The sequence below is a fragment of the Dicentrarchus labrax genome, unplaced genomic scaffold (genome assembly GCF_905237075.1).
Source record: "Dicentrarchus labrax unplaced genomic scaffold, dlabrax2021, whole genome shotgun sequence".
Taxonomy (NCBI): Eukaryota; Metazoa; Chordata; class Actinopteri; family Moronidae; genus Dicentrarchus; species Dicentrarchus labrax.
This window is the reverse complement of record NW_026136718.1, coordinates 17,556,239-17,576,547: the sequence shown is the minus strand read 5'-3', so window position 1 is coordinate 17,576,547 and position 20,309 is coordinate 17,556,239. Positions and strand designations below refer to the sequence as shown.

At 40.5% G+C, this 20,309-nt stretch overlaps 2 protein-coding genes across 5 annotated transcripts in view; one reads left to right on the top strand and one right to left on the bottom strand.

Moving 5' to 3' along the window:
• Window positions 1-18,159, top strand: part of tpm4a (tropomyosin 4a) — a 22,839-nt gene extending 4,680 nt beyond the window's left edge. Inside the window, exons 1-8 of one of the 4 annotated variants that reach the window (XM_051376379.1) lie at window positions 2,717-3,293; window positions 12,662-12,795; window positions 12,947-13,064; window positions 13,204-13,274; window positions 13,370-13,445; window positions 14,535-14,597; window positions 15,048-15,117; window positions 15,858-16,092. In XM_051376379.1, the coding sequence (XP_051232339.1) occupies window positions 3,162-3,293; window positions 12,662-12,795; window positions 12,947-13,064; window positions 13,204-13,274; window positions 13,370-13,445; window positions 14,535-14,597; window positions 15,048-15,117; window positions 15,858-15,940 (747 nt within the window). In that variant the 5' untranslated portion in view covers window positions 2,717-3,161 and the 3' untranslated portion in view covers window positions 15,941-16,092. Of the gene's footprint in view, window positions 1-2,716; window positions 3,294-12,661; window positions 12,796-12,946; window positions 13,065-13,203; window positions 13,275-13,369; window positions 13,446-14,534; window positions 14,598-15,047; window positions 15,118-15,857; window positions 16,093-16,727 lie in introns of those variants that run through there. The other 3 variants (XM_051376378.1, XM_051376375.1, XM_051376377.1) reach the window with 3 other exon arrangements.
• Window positions 17,994-19,529, bottom strand: LOC127350114 (40S ribosomal protein S27-like). Its single transcript, XM_051376388.1, has 4 exons — window positions 19,365-19,529; window positions 18,834-18,942; window positions 18,610-18,720; window positions 17,994-18,519 (listed from the first exon to the last, which is right to left on the bottom strand). The coding sequence occupies exons 1-4, from the start codon at window positions 19,368-19,370 to the stop codon at window positions 18,491-18,493; spliced, it is 255 nt and encodes an 84-aa protein (XP_051232348.1). The 5' UTR covers window positions 19,371-19,529; the 3' UTR covers window positions 17,994-18,490.
• Between the last annotated feature and the right edge of the window lie 780 nt (window positions 19,530-20,309).

Genomic DNA, 20,309 nt, shown 5'->3' with positions numbered 1-20,309 from the left:
CTCCACTCCTTTGTGTGCAGCAGTTTGTGAAAAGAGAGTTTTCTTAAAAATAGATTTTGTTTACATTCTGTCCTGATGTCAACATTTCTAGCCTGTAAAGCTGCTCTACTCCACTTCCATAAATTCCCCTCCACATGTCACTTATTAGAGGCCGCAGTCAAGTCATTACACATCTGAATTCACACAGAGAGCACGACCAGATTGGAAACCTGGAGGGGGCTGGGAAAAGCAGAACAGTGAGCCAAAGACCCCAACAGGCGAGCAGTTGTGATTCGTGAAAAATAGTCCCTGCAGCAGCGACTAGTAGAGCTGATATTTAGGTCATCACAGCTTCACTGTCAGCTCACGCCACAAGGCAGAGAGTCTGATGCAGAAAGCCAAAGGTGGTGAGAGTCAAAGAGGGTGGCAGCATGTAGTGTTGATACAGGTATTGATAACACTGTTCACTGCAGCAACAGTTACTGTTTTAGGGGGAAAGCTGGACTGTGGGGGCGGCCGGGCAGAGAAAGCAGAGAGCAGGCAGGGGGGCTCTGGTATGCCAGGAATGCAGCTAAGGCAAACAGAAAGCCCCACACTCCTGTGTCTAATGAAATCAATGCTTCCAGCTTTTCTGGTGCAAGGGGCAAATCAGACAGAGAGGCTCAATCAACAGATGAGATTGATTGTGAGCGACTTTTCTTTTCTTCACGGTGAGTTTCGAGCCGAACTTGAACCAAGCTGAGATCTGCTGGACGGCTTGGTCGTGCAGCCAACATATTTGCTCACAGGCCGGGCGTGTGAATAGGAAACGGGGAAGGTAAACACAGGCAGGGCTGGCAGAGAAACATGAACGATGCAGCATAAATGTGATTTACACCCACACTATGAGCATCAGCTACAAGCAGGCAGGTGGTGGATGTTGTTTGCTTACTCCTTCAAGACAAACACTCACACAGTTCCCCAAAAATAGAAAGATTTATGATGCATATCTTGTTAAAAATTCACTGAACAGATTTCCTGAGAGGTAAGAGGTCCATAAATAGCAAGATAATAAAAAATCCCTAGAAGTAATATGTCATCATCAACTAGGTATATATTTGTTGTATATACATTTAGATAGTATGTAGTTTCTTCTACTAATTTGAGTTCAAGAGGAAATACAGACAATATTTTTATCAATGTAATTATGTTTTAATATCTGTGCAGCTGGCAGCCTCTTCAGCCCTCCCTTCCTTATAATAGCTGCACACTATTTATAACTTTATTTTGAAATGTATACTGTAATATAGTCTATAGTTTTTGCAAAATGATGCACACAGTATCTAGAATAATGTAATATTTCACTGAATAAGCATAAGATGATATATCCAATGATATTATAGCCTGACTGATGCTGGATTTTTGCAGTCGGTATCAATATTAATATTTGAGCCAGTAATTATATAATATAATAATATAAACACATAAACATTTTCTACAAGGATTCCTTGTATTAAGACACATACAAGTTTCTACATCACACTTGTTTAAGTTGCATACTGGATAAACTATTTGTGATGTCACAAATCATAGTAGTAGGCCCCCGCCCCTTAAACATCAGATTTTCAATGAGCTCAGAGAAACTTTCCACTTTCAGAAGATGAATGTGAAAACATCCTTCTAGTGTCAAACTCTGCACATACATCATTCTGCACAGTGAAGCTCAAACAATCCACTTAAGGAACAAGAAGAAAAACATATTTGTGTGTGGAGGGTGACTATTGGTGACTAATGTTTGGCTTTCTGTACAGCAGTTTCTTGCTACTTGTCGACCGCCGACACCATTGCTGATCTATCTGTTGAGTCTTTAGGGCCAACATGATCCTTAATTTTGACCTTTTACCCCCAGTTGTGTATATATGCGAGCAGTTTAACCATGAAGTTCCCTTTTCCTTTCTAACGTTGTTTAATGTTAACGTATCTTTGAGTCTGTAATCTCCAGTATTTCCCAAGAAAGAAGTGAATACTTGAACAAATGCAGCAGAGTATTTGCTGAGTACTGATCCAGTACCAGTGTTACACTTCACTGCATAGAACTTATTATTTATTAATTATTTAAGATCTACAGTTTGTCATAATTGAGTGAATGTAACAGTTAGAAGAATAATTCAGTTTTTTAATGACATTGTCAAAGAAACTGTACTTAATGCGGATTGGTCATGGGCAATATGCTATCTGCTTCATAAGGTCAGTATTGGAGCTGTTATTGATCCAGTGTTTTGGGGCTTTCATTGATTAAACTTAAAAAGAAATGCTGGAAATTGTTTCCACAATCAAATACACAGTATATATTATATTCCTAATGCACAATGCAAACTTCAAACCTTAAACCTTAAAACTATAAAGGGACATGTCACTGTCAAATCAAGTCTAAAGTTGAAATTAGTGTGTGTGTGACATCTAAACTATGGACACTGTGCCTTTACAATAACTGAAAGTAATTGATCCTGGCTTTTCCTTTCTCTTCTCAAAGTCTCGTAGCAGTGATCGCATCAGTCACAGGGATCATGGATCGTTTACACACACACACACACACGCACACACGCACACACACACACACACACACACACACACACACACACACACACACACACACACACACACACACACACACACACACACACACACACGCACACACACACATTATAGGACATACGCCCCGCCCTCTCTGACCTCATCGTCCCAATCATCTCTCTCCTCCTCCGCCACAGTCTGGCGCTCTCCGCTCTCCTCACAGCGCAGCTTTTCTACTCCTCTTCCTCAAACCCAAAGTGTCCGGACCAAAACTGCAACATTCCTGAGGACAACTTTCTTCACTGCTCATGAACCTATCATTCCTACAGACCAGAAGAAACATTTGGAGAACACCTGGACACTGTTATTTTCTGGTTATATAACTTTTGTTGCACTTGAACGACTCCTTTACATTCCGAAGACTTTGGCCCCGGTCGGACATTGATTGTTTTTCTTTTTAAATCAACGATCAAAGTCATTTTTTTCTTATTATAATATTATTCTGAATAGACCAAACAAGCAGGAGGCACTAGCCTACTTTTCTTTCTTTTTTTGCACAACCCAGAAATAGTCTTAACTGTTTTTTTCCTTGACGCGTAGTCTTAAATTAAGTAACAAAACAGTCTAAAATGGCAGGTATGAACTCTCTGGATGCTGTGAAGAGGAAGATTCAGTGTTTGCAGCAGCAGGCCGACGACGCGGAGGATCGGGCTCAGGTCCTACAGAGAGAGCTGGACAGTGAACGGGAGCTCCGAGAGAAAGTGAGACAATCAAATCCTCTCATTTTTAGGTCTTTTCTCTCCCTCATAACCCCGATCTTTTCCCGCTCCGCTCTCCTATCACACTGTCAGACACATGAAATGATGTTAGATTCTTCACATTCAACCTCTCGGGCTCTAAAAAAAAGTCTAAATAGTTCATGTCATTGATTCATTCGTGGGGCGTGATGGTGCCACAATGCAAGGCGTTGGTCCTCAATGAAAAAAGTTTGGATTCCTGCAGGTCTGTGCGCATGCTCAGTGCAGTCTGAGTTACAGGCCGCTGTAAAACTACAGTGAATAATGAAGACCACGTAGACACCGACCGCTGAACTTATTGTGCAAAATGTAATATATTTATGAGACTGATAAACTTATTTCTTATTAATATGAACCATGTAAATACTAAATTCATTATCTTTTAATTGTGACAGCTTTTTAATTAGGTGGTATCAGCTGCCAGCATTTAGATGATGATTGTGATGATGATAATGATGTGACTCTCTGGGGAAATTCACTTCTCACACTCTTAATGTCTTTCTCAGTGACACTCAGCAGGGTGGATGTGTGCCAGCAGCAGCTGTCTGGGTGTATGCCTAACCGCCATACCACCCGGCCTCCACTGATGATAGGAAAATAAAGGGCATACTCAGAATTAGCCTACTCTGTTATTAGGGATTCAAAGGAATAGTCGGAAAAATGTGCCATTTTCAGCTAGAGCTGAAGCTTTTGCTCGCTTAATCGATCAGTCGATCCACGTTGAATTCATCAGCAGCAATTTTGATCCTTAGTTAATCTTTAAAAGCTTTATATGTGTGAATATGTTCTGCTATCTTCTATCTTTGAGTTTTGGACTGCTGGTCTGACAAAAGAAGAACTTTAAAGATGTCACTTTGTGCTCTGAGAACTTGTTTTCTTTTTTTGCTATTTGCTGATATTCTATAGATAAAGCTGTTAATCAGTAGATTCGTCAGTAATGAGAATAATTGGGAGTTGCAACCTTATTTTCAACACTTCCACATGTTTACATATCAACATACAGAATCAGCAGCAGTTGCACAACAACCAGCTGCAACCAGCACAAGTCATCGTTGAAGTTACAAAAATGTGTGGTTTCTCAAACTAGACGCATAGATGTGTTGAAAGTGACTCATCTGATTTTGAGCCCAGGTCTGTCACCTGCCTGTCTCTTGACTCTGCCCACATCCGAGTTTTTGTTGTAGATATTGGAGAGAAAAAAAATGCTTAGCAGCACAATTAAGTAACAGTCCTGACTTGTTTCACATGCTGCTTTATGGCATATGGTGTCATATCCTTTGCATAGGAGCTGGTTAATGACAGGACAAGTAGAAAGATTGAAGGAGAGTGGGAGGGGAAGGTGTGGCTGTAAAGATATGGGAGCTGAGATGATGAAAGGAGCTGGCCTGCTGTAGGACTTACCCCTTTGTTACAGACTGCCTATTAGGTAACAGGGCATCTTTTTAATTTGACAATTGGGCGTTTACTCAGCTTGTGGGTAATCGTTCTGATATCAACTTGTATTCTGACGTCAGTGACATTAGTAATAATTCCTCATAGTTGCCTGTCTGTTACTACATGACTTGGACTTATAGAGTACCTTGTGTTTGTTTAGTTCAGTGAAATCTTAATGTCCAACCTGTAGGAATACATAATTCCAAAGAATTGAAGTGGGTATAATCAATGGACGGATGAATTGTGTAAGATTTCTGGTAGTGCTTATTAATGTTTTATCTTTTAGGACACACCTCCTGCTAATTTCTGAAGGTAAATGAGGCTACTGTGTGTTTCCCGTCACATGTACAGGGATGGGTGTGAGTACAGTAACTGCTCAGGAGCCAAAAGTAGTAGTAGTAGTAGTAGTAGTAGTACAGTTGAAGTCAAACATTAACTTTTTTTAAGGATAACATGCACTGTCAGAACTTGACTGACAAATTAAAATTTGTATTTTATAGATACTGAACCACAAGTGGTGAAACTTTACTTTAATGCCCCCTATTTATCATTTATGAGCAGTACATAAACAAACCAGAAATTGTACATATATATATTTAACACATTATAAAGTAGATACCAGAACCAGAGGAGTTGAAGGTGTTGACAAATAGATCAATAAACTTAAAAACACCCTATATATGCTTATAGTTACGTTATAATGTGTGTAAACAATGTATGAAATGTGTTTGTACTGTTTACAAATGATTAATAGGAGGATTACAATTGTCCTTTATCTGCCTACCAGCCCTAGAGGATATGTTACATCTCTGCTAACCTTGATCAAACAGAGCAGTGTATTTGTGTGGCGGGGTTGGTGTGGTCCCACATGTGAATAATTAGGGCAACCTGGAGTTATTCCTTCGGCACAAAAACTCTTTCATCGGAGCACGGGGAGATCAAAACAGGAACCTTGCTGAGTGTGTTAGGGTAATGAATCATTGTTTTAAAATGTAGAGGCATCAGAAAAACACTTGGCCACATCTCTCACTAAAAAATAAAAGTAATTGCTTCGTGTTATTCCTAGTGCGGTTTTGTTACCTCTGGAGACGTTACTCAACCGCTCAATAATGCCCTTAAGGCTCTGTCAGATTACAGAGACATGACATAGTCTTCAAACGCTCATTTGACCTCCTTAGATGTATTTTATGTATGGCCTTTATTCTCAATGAGCTATTCATTTTTCATTGTGTTTCACAGCAGTCACACTTGTTTGCTGGTTGAAGGTTCAGGGTCAGTCAAGCCAAAGATGATTGTTTTTACTTAATGATGACCCTGAGAGCTGTGTGAGCAACAGATGAACCATTTGTGATACAACTTTCCCCTCTATGATCGACATTTGTTATATTTGTGAGAGTAAATAATGACATCATGATCAGAAATGACAACAAAGGACATTAAATGCGTAGAATTAAAAGCTTAGTAAAGTATCTGTTCCCTTTTTTGAAGTAGAAGTTTTTGTATGCTGAGCACACGCATGTTTACACCAGACAACATACAGTTGCCATGGTGATAATTGGTGTTTTACCTCTACGCATGAAGAAGTGCTGTTTGTGGCATACTGATCCATATCTAAAGCCAGATTAAATGGGAAGTGGGACTCAAACCCCCACTGAGGTATCAGTTTTGGGAAGAAGGTCATCCCCACGCACCTTCATCCCCCTCGGCTGCCCCTCCCAGGATGTCGTCTGCCGACTCTGGTCCAGCGCTTCCTGTGCTTCTACTCCCAGCACTTCCTGTCCCTCCAGCACTGATCAACAGGAAGATTAGTGTTTGTGGTGGACTGTGGTGGTTTCTACACGGGTTAAAGCAGATTCTTGTCAGTGGTGTACAACTTTTGGGAAAGTTCAATACTTTAAAATAAAAAAAAACCTTAAATGTCCACTTCAGCTCCTTTTAGTTCACTTGAAGTTAGTTTTCTTATGACAATGGGGGTCAACTATTGAACTCAAATGATCTGTCTCTGTATATAGAATTGTCTGCATGTGCTACTGGACCACAATGACATTCACACTGGATTTGGGAGACACACGGAAGTTACAACCGTGTGCATTTTACACCACTTAGATCTCATATTGAAAACTAACTGCAGGAAGTAATTTAGAAATAATGCTTATCTTAAACACAACTTCCTTCAGCTCATCAGTTTGTCAGAATGAATCATAAGTAGCGTCTGTCTGCTGCTTGGTTTGGGCAGTGGGTTTCAAGGATTCTGTGGAAAGAAATACTTCCTGGTTTCACTGTTTTCTTTGGACTTTCTCCCTGGGAATAGCTCAACTTTCCAAATATAACTGCCACATGTTGATACGTTTTGACAGTGTTGGCATTCTGGGGAAAACTCCCATGTTAGTGGCTTGTGGCTTAGCTGATTATGTAGGCCAAGGTTGCGGGTTCTAGTCCAAGCAAAGAGTAGAATATATTTATACAGTCTGTGCTAGTGAAGCTAAATTTGCTGTAATGTCATTAAGTAGCATTTAGGGACTGGGAATTATAGGATTTTATGTAGCATTTATAGCATATGGTAGTGTTTGAATCATTTCAAATCCATCACACTGAACCAGTCTTTTACTTTGTGGATGCATGCAAAGTTCAGTGCTATACTTGTGTTGATGGTTTTGTCAAAGCAGGATCTCTGCATCTGTTAGCATGTCAGTGCTTGTACTGCAGAGTGGAAATGGTATTGATTTAGTCTGAAAGAACTGCATAAACTGTTTTATTGCTCGGGTAAACTGCTGCTAGGATTGTTAGTAGTTAAATTGCCTGCTCTCTATTTGCTCAGAGACCACACAATTAAAGACCAATGCTGTTTTCTAAAAAATGCCACTAATGTAAATTCCATTAAAACCAAGAAAGACAGCTGTCTGAATCCTGCAAAGTCCCCTGAATAGTTTTCTTCCCAGTACATTTCGTGGATTCCTGAAGGGCCTCTTGTCACAATTAGACAGTTGAGTATTATGCGGCAGAGCCTGAAACGAAAGCCTCAAACCAGCTCAAGAGCTGTGTGAAAGTCTGAATACATACTGTAGAAAAATGGCGACAAATTACATTTTGCACAGAGAGAACTCATAGTGATGCTTGTCTGGAAGTTTAATAACCTTCTTTTACATATCATACCTTTTTGACAGGCTGGCTTATACTGTATGTAGCTGTCTTTGCATGCCAGATCTTTATGGGAAAAAAGATTACACACTCACAGACACACATTCACATAGAGAGTAGTGAGCAGTAGAGTCAGGAATAACTTCCCCTGAAACCCAACAGCATTGTGCAGCTCATTAACCCACTGCCCTGGAATCAGCCAATAATTAGATTCCTCTTTAACTTGTCCTTGATCCTGTCTCTAATACATTTAATACACTCAGGTATTTCTTAAGTCACTCCCAGTAGAACTGTGCTGTATCTTCATGTCAGCCTGCAGACTGTTTATTAAATAGGGGCCAATAGACAATATATAGCCAACCAGTGACAGAGAGGTGAATGGAAAAGCACATTAGAGCCCTGTATTCCTACATATTGTAGTTTGTGTCACTTATTGATGCTCCTGAGAATAGCCAGGCAGCCTGAACATCTGTATATGGTTAACTTAGCATAAAGACTGGAAACGGTGGCAAAGAGCTAGCCTGGCTTTGTACAAAAGTAACATAACATGCCAGCCAACACCTCTAAAGCTCACTGATTAACACTTTATATCTTGTTTGTTTAATCCGTACAAAAACGGAGCTTAAAACAGGCACAATGTGGTTTTTACGGGGGCTTGTCGCCACTGTGCAGTAGCCAGACTCTGGGAAGTGACTGCGCCCAGCCGAGAAATAATCCGGCACACAACCCCCTTTAAAACAACAATGTATGTGGATTAAATAAACAAGGTATAGCAGGTTCATTAGTGAGCTTTATAGGTGATGATAGGCAGATTTTGTTATCTTTGGGCAGGTTAGCTAACAGGCTGCTGGCTGTAGGTTCACATATACTGTACAGACATAAGATTGGTCTGCATCCTCTCATTTAACTCTCACCAAATTATTCCTGTAAGACTATTAAAGCCACCAAGGCTGAATGGCTTTTAGTGAGGCACTAACAGGTCCAGGGAAGCTGTGAAGTAGCCAGCAGTCACTGGAATGCCATTCACCTTTAAGAAAGCCCTGGTGTTACATATAAACTAGCTTGATAACAGGGCAGTTACTTCCAGTCATCCAGTATCTTTTACATATGTGTGTGTGTGTGTGTGTGTGTGTGTGTGTGTGTGTGTGTGTGTGTGTGTGTGTGCTCGCTGCCACAATCTTCCTGATACTCCACCACAAACACTCTCCATACAGTAGTTTGTTTTACCATATAAGGCGGTGTGCGTCCCTGGCAGTCAAAGAATGCAAAGTGGGTGCTAAAGGAAGAGGCAAGGCCCAGAGACAGAGAGAATACCAGCCCTGAAAGAAAGAACAATCAAAGGGAGGAAATGAAAGGATGTTGGGCAGCTGACTTCCTGTCACTCTTTTCAAGATCCTCATTTGTAAAGTGACGTTAGTATCTATTCTTAAAGAAAAAGCTTCATTCACCCGACTTGGTATTTCCCAGCTCTTGTGACCTTTACCTTAACATTGAAGTCACATTTGTTAGTTTTGTGCAGAAGCTCTGAATACTTTTCAAAGAGCTTGTGTTGCTGTCCTTTACGCATTGGTTAAATGGTTTTGTAAAGCTGCACTTGAAGTATTGTCAACAGTACCATCAGGATTTACAGGAAAAGCTCTTCTCTACTCTGGTCATGGCTGAGTGAATTAGAGGCATGAGAGTATGTGCTGTACACATATAAGATGTTTTTTACCTGACACAAGGCTGTCTCTGTCCATTAGGGGACCCCCCCCCGTGATTGTGAAACTCTGATGACAGATAAAACACCAGGTTGCACAAATCTGATTGAGAGTGTAGATATACCACTACCATAGTGTTATTAGCTAAGACCTTTTGTGTTTGTGTGTTGCCTGACAACAAACATTTAACTGGGCGGGAAACTGGCCGGTTGCTAGCTTGTAATTATGTTTGCTTGAGAGAGGCATGGATTGACAGAATGAGAGTTACTGTTTGCATGTTTGCAGAGTGAATGTGTGTGTCTGGAAGTGCATTACAGCATCTGATGTGCCAGTGTAGCTGACCTGAAGCTCATGAATAGCATGTTTGTTTATGTGCAGACGGTATTCTTCACAGCACATTGCTGCACTCAGGACTTAGGACGTGACAATATCTGTTATTTCAGGCTCCAGTTTAATCCTGTTCAATGTTTCTGACCAGCCACATGTAGTGTCGACAGATGCAGACCAGCGTAGAGGACATTGCTGATGAGATTTCAAGATGTTACAGCCGATTTATAACTTTTCATTCATTCTATGTTGGGTTGGGTTTTCCTCTATCAAGTGTTGGCTGCTTTAAGACATGTCAACGCTAGTTCGGCAGACATTTCCTGTCTCATATCAACGCTGCCTCCCCTGGCAGCTCTGGGTGCAGTAGGGCAGGACCTGGGAGAGGACAAAAAAGAACCAAGGGAGGGAGCAAGAGAGAGAAAAAGAGAGGTGGAAAGACTGACTGGCTAGTCAGCAGTCTTAGATGACATGGAGACGAGAGGGAGAAAATGTTAAAAATTAAAAACGAGGCCTGTGCCAGCAGGAAACCATGCTTTCATTTCCTGAAATATTGAGTCTATGACAGAATGGAAGAATAGACTGGATGGAGGTCTATTTATTCTCAGCACAAACAGACTGTTAATAACTCTTTTCCATTGAACTTTCTGAGCTCCCTCTTCTCTCTCTGCAGTGATACCTTTTCTCCTCATTGCCAGTCCTTTCTCTTTTGTCTCTCTAAATGACTTTATCTCACCAAATGTGTAGCGGAATGACTCACCTACCTGTAAAATGAATTGCAGACACTTTGACTGTTGATCTGAGTGGCAGACTGACTTCTGGACTGAATGACTAGCTAATGAGTCATTGACCTACAAACTGCTGCCCTGCAACCGAGCACAGAATAATGTCTGTTTGTCAAAGAAATCCCCAGCTGCTTCATTTTAAGAACAGCGAGTGTGAGTACGCTGGTTTTGAATGAATCGTTAAGCGTTGTAAAGTTATGTTATGCTGTTTGAGCTGTCTGGTTGTAAACTTACATTTTAACAGTAGGCAGTTTCTTTAAGGTAACTTTTGTATGAAAGCTGGCTGGTTTTCAGTTTGCAAGCGTCTCCCTAGGAGGTGGTGGTTGGATAAACTCCCAGGCCAACAGAGAGGAAATGCCTGTATAGTTGTCTGTTTGCTTTCTTTTTCCTCTCTCGGCATTTGTTTACCAAGGGCAGATGAGAAGAAGCCCATTAGTCCACCCTACTTGGCCCAGTTCTGCATTCACAGTCACCGGAAATTGAGTTTCAAAGTTTCATTCAAAGTCCCGCGATTTTCAGATATTAAAAAGGATCAGCTCTTCCAGCCAGACTCAGCAGTTAGTTAGTTGTGTTTCGTCAGAGACTGTTTATTACAGGTAGGCCCTGCTTCTGTACAAGATCCTCCAAGGACCTCCAGCTGTCTCCATTTCACTTATTATTCATCAGCTGGACTCTACTATTGATTTGTGAAACATGAGCGGCCCCAGAGAGCAAAAAGAACAGATTACAGCATCTCACATACTCACATAGTACAGATGGAATTGAATCTATTTTAGTTCGTGTGTGGATGGAGGAGACTATGCATGAGCTTCATGAGTGTACAGAACAGGCAAAATAGTTCCCTATAGTCATGGCACCAGGTTATATATAGCTGCTTTTATTTAAACATATTTATCTGAGGTATATTTCAGAACAGGAGTCCTATAAAGGCACGGCACTGAATGTTTGTGTAGCTGCCTCTCCCCCAACATGGCTGCCCCGATACACCGGTGACAGCTTTCAAAAGAAGATGGACAAACACTAAAGTTACTGTTTCCCAATACAATAATAACACTTATGTTTAGTTTTTGCATATGAATTTGATAAAAACACATAGAAACTGTCACAATGGGGGTAAGTGAAAGTGAAAAGTCTCTATTATACAAAGATTCTTATAACTTAGGGGGAGAATTAGCTTAAGTCATCTTAACAAACCTCCAGACAGTGGTCAGGGAAAATAGGGGGCAGGAGGACACACCTGATTCCTAGAAACTACACTTTCATTCCTGTCTTATTTTTCTCTTATTCCATTTTCAACATAGCCTCACAAAGAGTTTTACAAGCCACAAAACAATAACACTAAATACGAAAAGCAGGCAATTCGAAGAAAGCTACAGGTTGCCGTCCACCTTTTTTCTCTCCTCACTGCCCCACTTTGTGCCTTTTCTTCTCTTCCTGTTTTACGATGGGAACAAGGGGGGGGGGGTGGTTTTAGGGCCTCCCCCAATTTTTTAAAAGAAAAAAAATTTTTTTTTCCCCCAAAAAATTTTGGGGAAAATTTTTTTTAAAAGAGTCGTCTGGATGGCAATAACTTATTAGCCCCGCCTCTCTAGCCTTTAACCTCAGCCGCCGCCGCTAGATGCGTCATAACAACAACAACAACAACAATGGCGGACTTACTACTACTTGTTTGTAAACAGCACAGGCTCCATGGCTTCTCTTCCGGTTTTAGTGTATTGGTGTGGCGGCGTCACAGCGCCACATACAGGCCTGGCATATGTGCTACAGTGTTTTAGGTCGATTCAGTGAATCCGTGTGGACACAGATATTTCTGGAAACGACGCCGTGTTTACGGAGATCTTTTTCGAAACGACAGCGTATTGGGTGAGGCCGCGTATTCGTGAAAACAGGCCCTTAAAGTTGAATGAATGAATGACTAAATTTCTCTCTCTCCCCCTTTTTTCCTTCTCAGGCGGAGGGTGATGTAGCAGGTCTGAACCGTAGGATTCAGCTGGTGGAGGAGGAGTTGGACCGAGCCCAGGAGAGGCTGGCCACAGCACTGCAGAAACTGGAGGAGGCAGAGAAGGCCGCAGATGAGAGCGAGAGGTCAGATTAAATTATATTAAGCGAGATTCAACCATGATATTCCTTAGATGTCATTGCCTGTGTGTGAGAACCCATTTCATTGCAACACCTGGCTTTCATAACATGATTTAAAGGCTTATTTATCCTTACACACTGTGTCATGTCCGAACAGAGGGATGAAGGTGATTGAGAACCGAGCGATGAAGGACGAGGAGAAGATGGAGATTCAGGAGATGCAGCTGAAGGAGGCTAAACACATTGCAGAAGAGGCCGACCGTAAATACGAGGAGGTGAGACTTTGACAGCAGGAGTCAAGACCGACATCCTTAAATTGGGATCCACTGCGCTGTCCAGGCTCTTGTCTTTTGGATCCTGTTGTGCTTTGAGTCCCCAAATTTCCCCCCTGAGTTTGAATGTCTTTCGTCCTAGGTGGCCCGTAAGCTGGTGATCCTGGAGGGTGAGCTGGAGAGAGCTGAGGAGAGGGCTGAGCTCTCAGAATGGTAAAACCAGCAAACACACAAACATGAGCATGAAGACGCACATGTCCTCACTTCTCGTTTTTGCATTAAAACAATATGCTGGTCTCTCTTCACAGTAAAGCCAGTGACCTGGAGGAGGAGCTGAAAAATGTGACCAACAACCTGAAGTCCTTAGAAGCCCAGTCTGAGAAGGTGAGAGTGACATTTGAGTACATTTACATATTTATATAAATAAAAAATGCAGCTGCCTGTAGCAGACCTTGTTTTTTTTTATCCAGTAATGTTCAAAACAAGCATTGTGTCAGGATTTTGTGTAAGGCTAGCCACAAACTGTGAGTAAAAAACACCTGTTTCCGAGCCCGGGATGCATTCACTGAGTCTGACAATGTTTTGGCCTGCCAAAGACAAACATATCTGTTTAAAATGCATTGGTGGTAGAATGTAATTTCCTAACCATATTGGCTTATATTATGGCAGAGCTGACTGACGGTTTATGAAGTTGCTTTCGTTCTCTTTCACAAACACACAACCTAAATATATACAACAGTATATACTGGACACCAGGTCTGGCAGCCCGCACATACTCATTTCCACTTCGCTGTATCCTATCATTTGGGCTGTTCTCATGGCTCAGGGGACAGTAATTTGAGTGTGTCGGGAGGGATACCACATCAACAAAGTATTGTTTCATACTACCTCCATTATAATTGTGTATCATCAGGCCCTACTTACAACACAACCATTTATTTTGCCCTCAGGTTATCTAAATGAAGACCTGAACATATCAAGAGTGTAAGACCTGAACTCCTTTGACATGTAGCTGTTTAAATTATGTTTGCACAATAACTACACACGACAAATTAGCCTCTGAGGCTGCTTTTTTATCATGCAGGGGTTAATAGTGTTTCTCTATACACGAACCAGCAGCCAGTAGAGACCTGCAGTACATTCTTCCTGTTTGCTACATTACATTCCTCCCCAGGCACAGACAGGCAGTATGACGGCATGCCAGGCTTACCACATGACCGCTCTCCTTCAGCAACACATGCCTTTGCTTTGTTCAGTCAGGTCTGCCATGGTTGGCATCACAGCGAAACCTGTTCCCAAGCCAACACCTTGCGTTATTTCGTGCCACTACCTTATATTTCTCTCCTTTAAAGGAGTGGTGCAGCTATAATCTTAATGTATCATGGATGTTAAAATGTATTCACAGTTAGGTGAAAGCATGTGAGTATTTTTGCCACTTACTTGGTAATGTAATTTTTGTGTCTCTGTCAACAGTACTCAGAAAAAGAAGACAAGTACGAAGAGGAGATCAAAGTCCTGACTGACAAACTGAAGGAGGTGAGATCATGATTCTAGTTCCACAACAAAAGAAAAAACCACAAAAAGCTGCTTCTGATGACATTAGTGTATATGGGATTCTTGTAGAGTGAAGCACTTATGTCCTATTTAACAAACACTGGGATGGGCAACACAATTGGGTGGTGGTCTACTATCTATACATAAGATGTAACTGCGGCGTCTCTGGGTCGAATTTGGCTGAGGACCTTTGATGCATGTCATCCCCCACCCTCTCTACCTACATTTCTCTCCTAATTTTATCCACACACTAAATTGATAATTTTTAAATTATTTTTTATCAGTTTAATATGCACATGCTTTGAAAATGAAATGTCATTTTTATGATTACTTGCCATTGAAAACCAATGGTTTTTCACTCTTGAATGTTGAATTCACTACATTATAGCGTGTTTCTTACAATGTAACATACTGTATCTGTGTTTGTGTCAGGCTGAAACTCGTGCAGAGTTTGCAGAGAGGACAGTGGCCAAACTGGAAAAATCCATTGATGACCTGGAAGGTATGAGATCAGTACCACTCACATTTTTCATATAAGATAAAAAGGCAAAGGCAGTTCAATCGGTCAATAGTGTGACTGGCTTTAAATGACCAACCAGTCATCTGAAGTGAAGGATGCAGGAAACATGTTGATGGACCACATGCAGATAGTTACATGGAGTTTCCTGTTGGTCAGGGGCTAACTCTAATCCTAATCCATCTTAATGCACACACACACACAATTACATTCAGTTTGACAAAGACCCCAGAAGGAGTGTCCTATTCCAGCAACACTGGAAATATTTTCAGTGGAAAGGAAAGAGCCAGATGTATGGAAACTCCTTACCTAAGACAAGCTAATAAAAGACCCTTGTTTCTGAAGGACAACTAGTCCATGTCAGCCAGGCTGCAAAGAGGACAGAATGTGCTCAGATGTTTTTAGGTCAGCATTATTTAGTTGCAGAACCACAGGCAGCTGAGTTTATAGAGTTATTGGTGCAGTTTTATGAGAGATTCAGAACAAGCTTAAATGCTCAAAGCTCACCGAACTAAAGAGCTGGAAGCATATTTAGATGTGCATCATTCTTTCTTCCAAGCATTTCTGCATCTTTAAAAAGCCTGACCTATTTTTTTTTTGTCTTCTCCTTCCTCCCTCTCCTCTTTGCCTCCATCTATCTCTCATTCTTATCCTGCTTTTGGCTTGTTTGTGTCGTTGCTGTCCTTGACACCTGCCTGCACTTCCTGTCGACCTCTGACCTCCAGATGAATTGTATGCTCAGAAGCTGAAGTACAAGGCCATTAGCGAGGAGCTGGACCATGCCCTCAATGACATGACATCTCTGTAGATGCTCTCTCTCTCTCTTTCTCTGCCTTTCACTTCACTTTTTCCGTCTCGTGTTCGGATTCTCCAGCTTCTCCCTGTGGATCATACATGTGCCTTCCTCCCATCTTACTATGCAGAAAATAATTAATTAAAATCTTTTTCTTTCCTACTTCACAGCTTTTTGTCTCTCTGTTCTTCATTATTCATACAAGTTGTATATTGTAGTAAAACATTTGATGCATATCCTCAGCTACATTGTGTACATTGCAATGCACTCTTTGGCTTTTGTAATTAGGCAACCTGCAGTTTGATCTTAATGTACATTGTATGTCTTATTATCAGCAAATGTATATGAGACAAGGTGAGAGATTTACTCTGGTTTTGGTGTGAATTAATGCAATTTGCTGCCCCCTTTTGACCCCATAAAACACTATTTTGGTTGTAAATCTAACTTTAATGGTGTCTGATTTTATACATTCACGTGTGAATAGTACAGATATGAACACTCTTTACACAAAGGCTGCATCTAATATAACGAATGACCCCACAGTGTAGCATACAGGGCCTCTAAAAAGTCCAGACTGCAATCTACTAACAGCCTTCAGGAAGACAGCAGCAGTGAGCAGGTTATGCATGAAAGGCACAGAGGTGTGGTGGAATTTTTTTGCATGATGCACAGCTTAACCAAAATAGTTCATAATATGCAAAACATCTGTTCAGTAAAACAGTGCTCGGTGCTGCTTTACAATGGATCTTGTTTCAAGTAATGGTTGAGGCTTTACCATGTCACTTTTCTTCCTTTTCTCCAGAGAAATTATCACATGCCAAAGAGGAGAATCTGGGCATACATCAAGTCCTGGACCAAACCCTGCAGGAACTGAACAGCTTATAAACACACAGAGAGGAAACTGGAGAGGATGAGATCGTCACGTAACATTCCTTCAATGTTCGACTCCATTCCACATTTCGAGCTGTAAAATCTTTATTCCCCGTGAGAAGGGGGATTAACTTAATGCTTGTCCCTTGATGTTTTTTATTTTTTTTCTAAGGCACAACCTTCTTTTATTTTTTAAGATGGGAAGTTACTTTGACCACATCGCTTTTATTTTTTTTTATCTCCAGCTGTGATTGCAGAAATTCTCCCCAGAAATACTTTTTGACCACTCATTTAGAAAGAACTGGCAATTATTACACCCATAAGAAAATCTCAGATTTGGTCCCCAAACCACTTAAACTGGCTCAGTTTTACATTTTATGTGCACATACATTAAGCCTGTCTGATTATTTTAATACATATGCTGCAGATGGCGTTGGGGTTCGCTCAGTCTACATTAGTGCCACCCAGTGGTGATGTGAAGTTAGTCATCAGTTTCATTTTTCTGATCATGCTGTACAAACTTAAGAGGCTACAAGTTAACAGACATTCGACTTCTCTGTGCCTGTCTTTGCAGTATCCTCTTAAATCTGTAATCTCTAAATCTCTATATTTGTACAGCATGGTCAAATGGACAGGTGACCTTATGGAAAGGTTTCACTGATACACAGGTCAAAGCACATGCTGCTCAGTCACTCTAGGCTTCCTTACATTTAATTAAAGATTAATGTCTCTTCTGCCAATCCCCAGTCATCCTGAGGCCTACATGTTGGAGATGCACTGGATATTTATGTGCATCCAGCTTTACTACTCTCTCTCTTTGGTGTGGGAATCTGTGCAGAACCTGGGAGCTGTGCATGTATAGTATCTAGCAGTGACCTGCAACTCTAAGCTGTACTACCTTCCCCTGAGCTTGACCTGACCATAGACACTTTCAGCATCGTTGCCAACAATACGCCATAATGTAGCCAATATTTACTAGATTTACAATATATTATTACATGAGCGAGCTAAACCCCAAACCACTGGAAGCTCAGTCAAGTTTTAATAACCATGGATACTTATTGTATATAGTAGAATAATGTTAGGTATATGAGAAATTGTATTGCTTTGATTTTTTTCTGGGTTTTGTTTCATTTACACCACTTTTTTTTGCCAGGGGAACTCTCCAAAGACCAAAGAACACGCATAACACAGACAATAAATTCTTAAATTGTTTTATTTTTTTTGTTTGTGATGGTCATCATGGTTTCATCTCATGCCAGGGCCATGAAAAGCGCCTCACACGTGATCAAGACCATTTCGAAATGTTTCATTCACCACCACCACCCCCCCTCTATGTCAACCTAATAAATGTTTTACAGAAATCATGACTCATCGGACTTGTTTGTGCATTTTGATGATTCAAAAACATGTTTTACTTTGTCAATAGAAGTAGTTGTAACTACTCAACATTAAGACATGAATTCATTTTATTAATCTGATATACATACAATTAAATCTGAGCATATAATCAGAATGTCTTCATGTAATTAACTTTATTTTAACCTTGCATTGCTCCTCTCTTGCTCCGTCCAACGAAACCCCACAGGGGGGATGACATTTCTCTTAGCCACATTTAAATTCAAGAAGTTTGAAGCTCAGACTCATTTATCCATGGTCCAATCTGCTGCCTGTGGTGTTTTGGTAGATTTCTGCTCAGGAAATTTTCTTTCTAAAGGCACAGCCTAGACAGACAAAAATCAAACATTTTAATATCGCAGGTAAAAAGGAATTTTTTTTAGTACAAAATACTTGTTTTGTGACATTTTCCTTACCTTCAGTTAGTCTGCATTTCCCTCCTCTTGGCTGGCAAAGGACTAAAGAGCAGCCTGCACAGGGTACCACTGTCTGAGAATGGCTGAAGATGGTGGTGATCCTGTAGCAGCCTGGGAGAGTATTTAAAGATAAATGATAATATTCCACTTTTAAACACATAATAGAATATAAATATTAATTATAATAATCAGTGAGGAAATGATATGTGTGCTACAGTTTGTACCTGTGCACTTAACGTCCATGAAGTAGGAGTTGGGACTCTGCACCAGCCTCTTCTTCTTGTGTCTTATCCTCTCCATTGCAAGGCTGGGGTGCATCAGATCCTTAGCCAGCTGCAACATAGATCACAGCATGATTACATTAGTCATTTTAAATAATGCAGTAAACTTTACGTGTTTTTATTTCACTTATTAACTGGACGATGAGTTTTGATTATACTCTAACGCCCCCTACTGTCTGATGGACAGACTGAAGTACACAGACATGTCCAGGCAAGCCCGGGCATTATTCCTGTCAGCAGTATACTGAATACGGATAATAATTAGGAATTATAAACATATTTAGACGCTGCACAACTCATGGAACAACGGACTGATGTATATTTCTCATTATGTTTATTATTATATATATTTATTAACAGTTAATAACAATCTATTTGAGCAGCTTTCTGACAACCAGAACAGTCAATTCTACAGGTTCAGATGTTGTAACCATAAAAAACAGAGACTAGAGTAATGGAAAGATTTTCACTTACAGGCATTTTGGCTGAAATCACTCGAGTTTTGGTCCAATGTAAAGAAGATGCAGTAAGTGCGGTGTTAACGTTGAGGTTCTTTCTACACAATCAGTAGGTTGTTGTTGGATTGATGAACGTTTTGGTTTCAGTACCAGGAGGCGGGGTCTGAGTCTTCAGGGGAGGCGCAACAGATTATTATAGTGACCGAACTGGTCCATGTGGAGTACATAATAATGTTACTTTAATAATTATGTTAATAAACAGCACAAACACTGTAAAACCAGATACGTTCATTTAACAAAAAAATAAATTAAAAATGTTTGAAACTGATTATACTGATTATATATATTTTTTAGTAAAACTAACTTTATTTTGTTTAAATTTATTTTATTTTTATTTATATTTAGTCATTTTAAGTGGGTGGGGGGGGTTGTATTATGAAAAAAACCTAGTAAAAAGTAGTTTATCAAGAATGTATTTTTAACATAATTAAATGTAGTTTGTGTTACTTACAATCTTCAGTATAATCCGTTTCAACACTTATTTCTAGTTAAAATAACTTGTCACACCACAGTGAAAGAAACCACTATGAATACATGTGCCTCTAACGACCTCAGTTTCACAAGTAGAAATGTGGTCTGAACATAAAAAACTGAAACAACCCTTTTCTTTATCGGTCTGTAATCTCATATGATAACTTGTACCTGTCAGATACTTTTAGTGGAGCAATAACGGCAATCCCCCTTAAAACTTAATCGGAAAGGAAACTAACACAAACCACAGATACAATCACTGATAAACTAAAGCTAGTTTTATTTTGGTAGACCGCAGCACACAAACACCGCCCAGTACACCGGTGGTTCAGATATCCAAACATTGTCTTGCTCCGGGTGACCTCAGACATCGAAACGAGCATACCCACCAGGATGACAACGGACTTCCGGAGCCACGACGACAGAGCAG

Excerpts from the sequence above, each read along its gene's own strand:
- LOC127350114 (XM_051376388.1), bottom strand. Across the intron at positions 18,721-18,833 it reads CATGGACGTTAAGTGCACAG|GCTGCTACAGGATCACCACC; the intron begins GTACAAACTGTA and ends ATACTCTCCCAG. Across the intron at positions 18,520-18,609 it reads GAAATGCAGACTAACTGAAG|GCTGTGCCTTTAGAAAGAAA; the intron begins GTAAGGAAAATG and ends TTGTCTGTCTAG.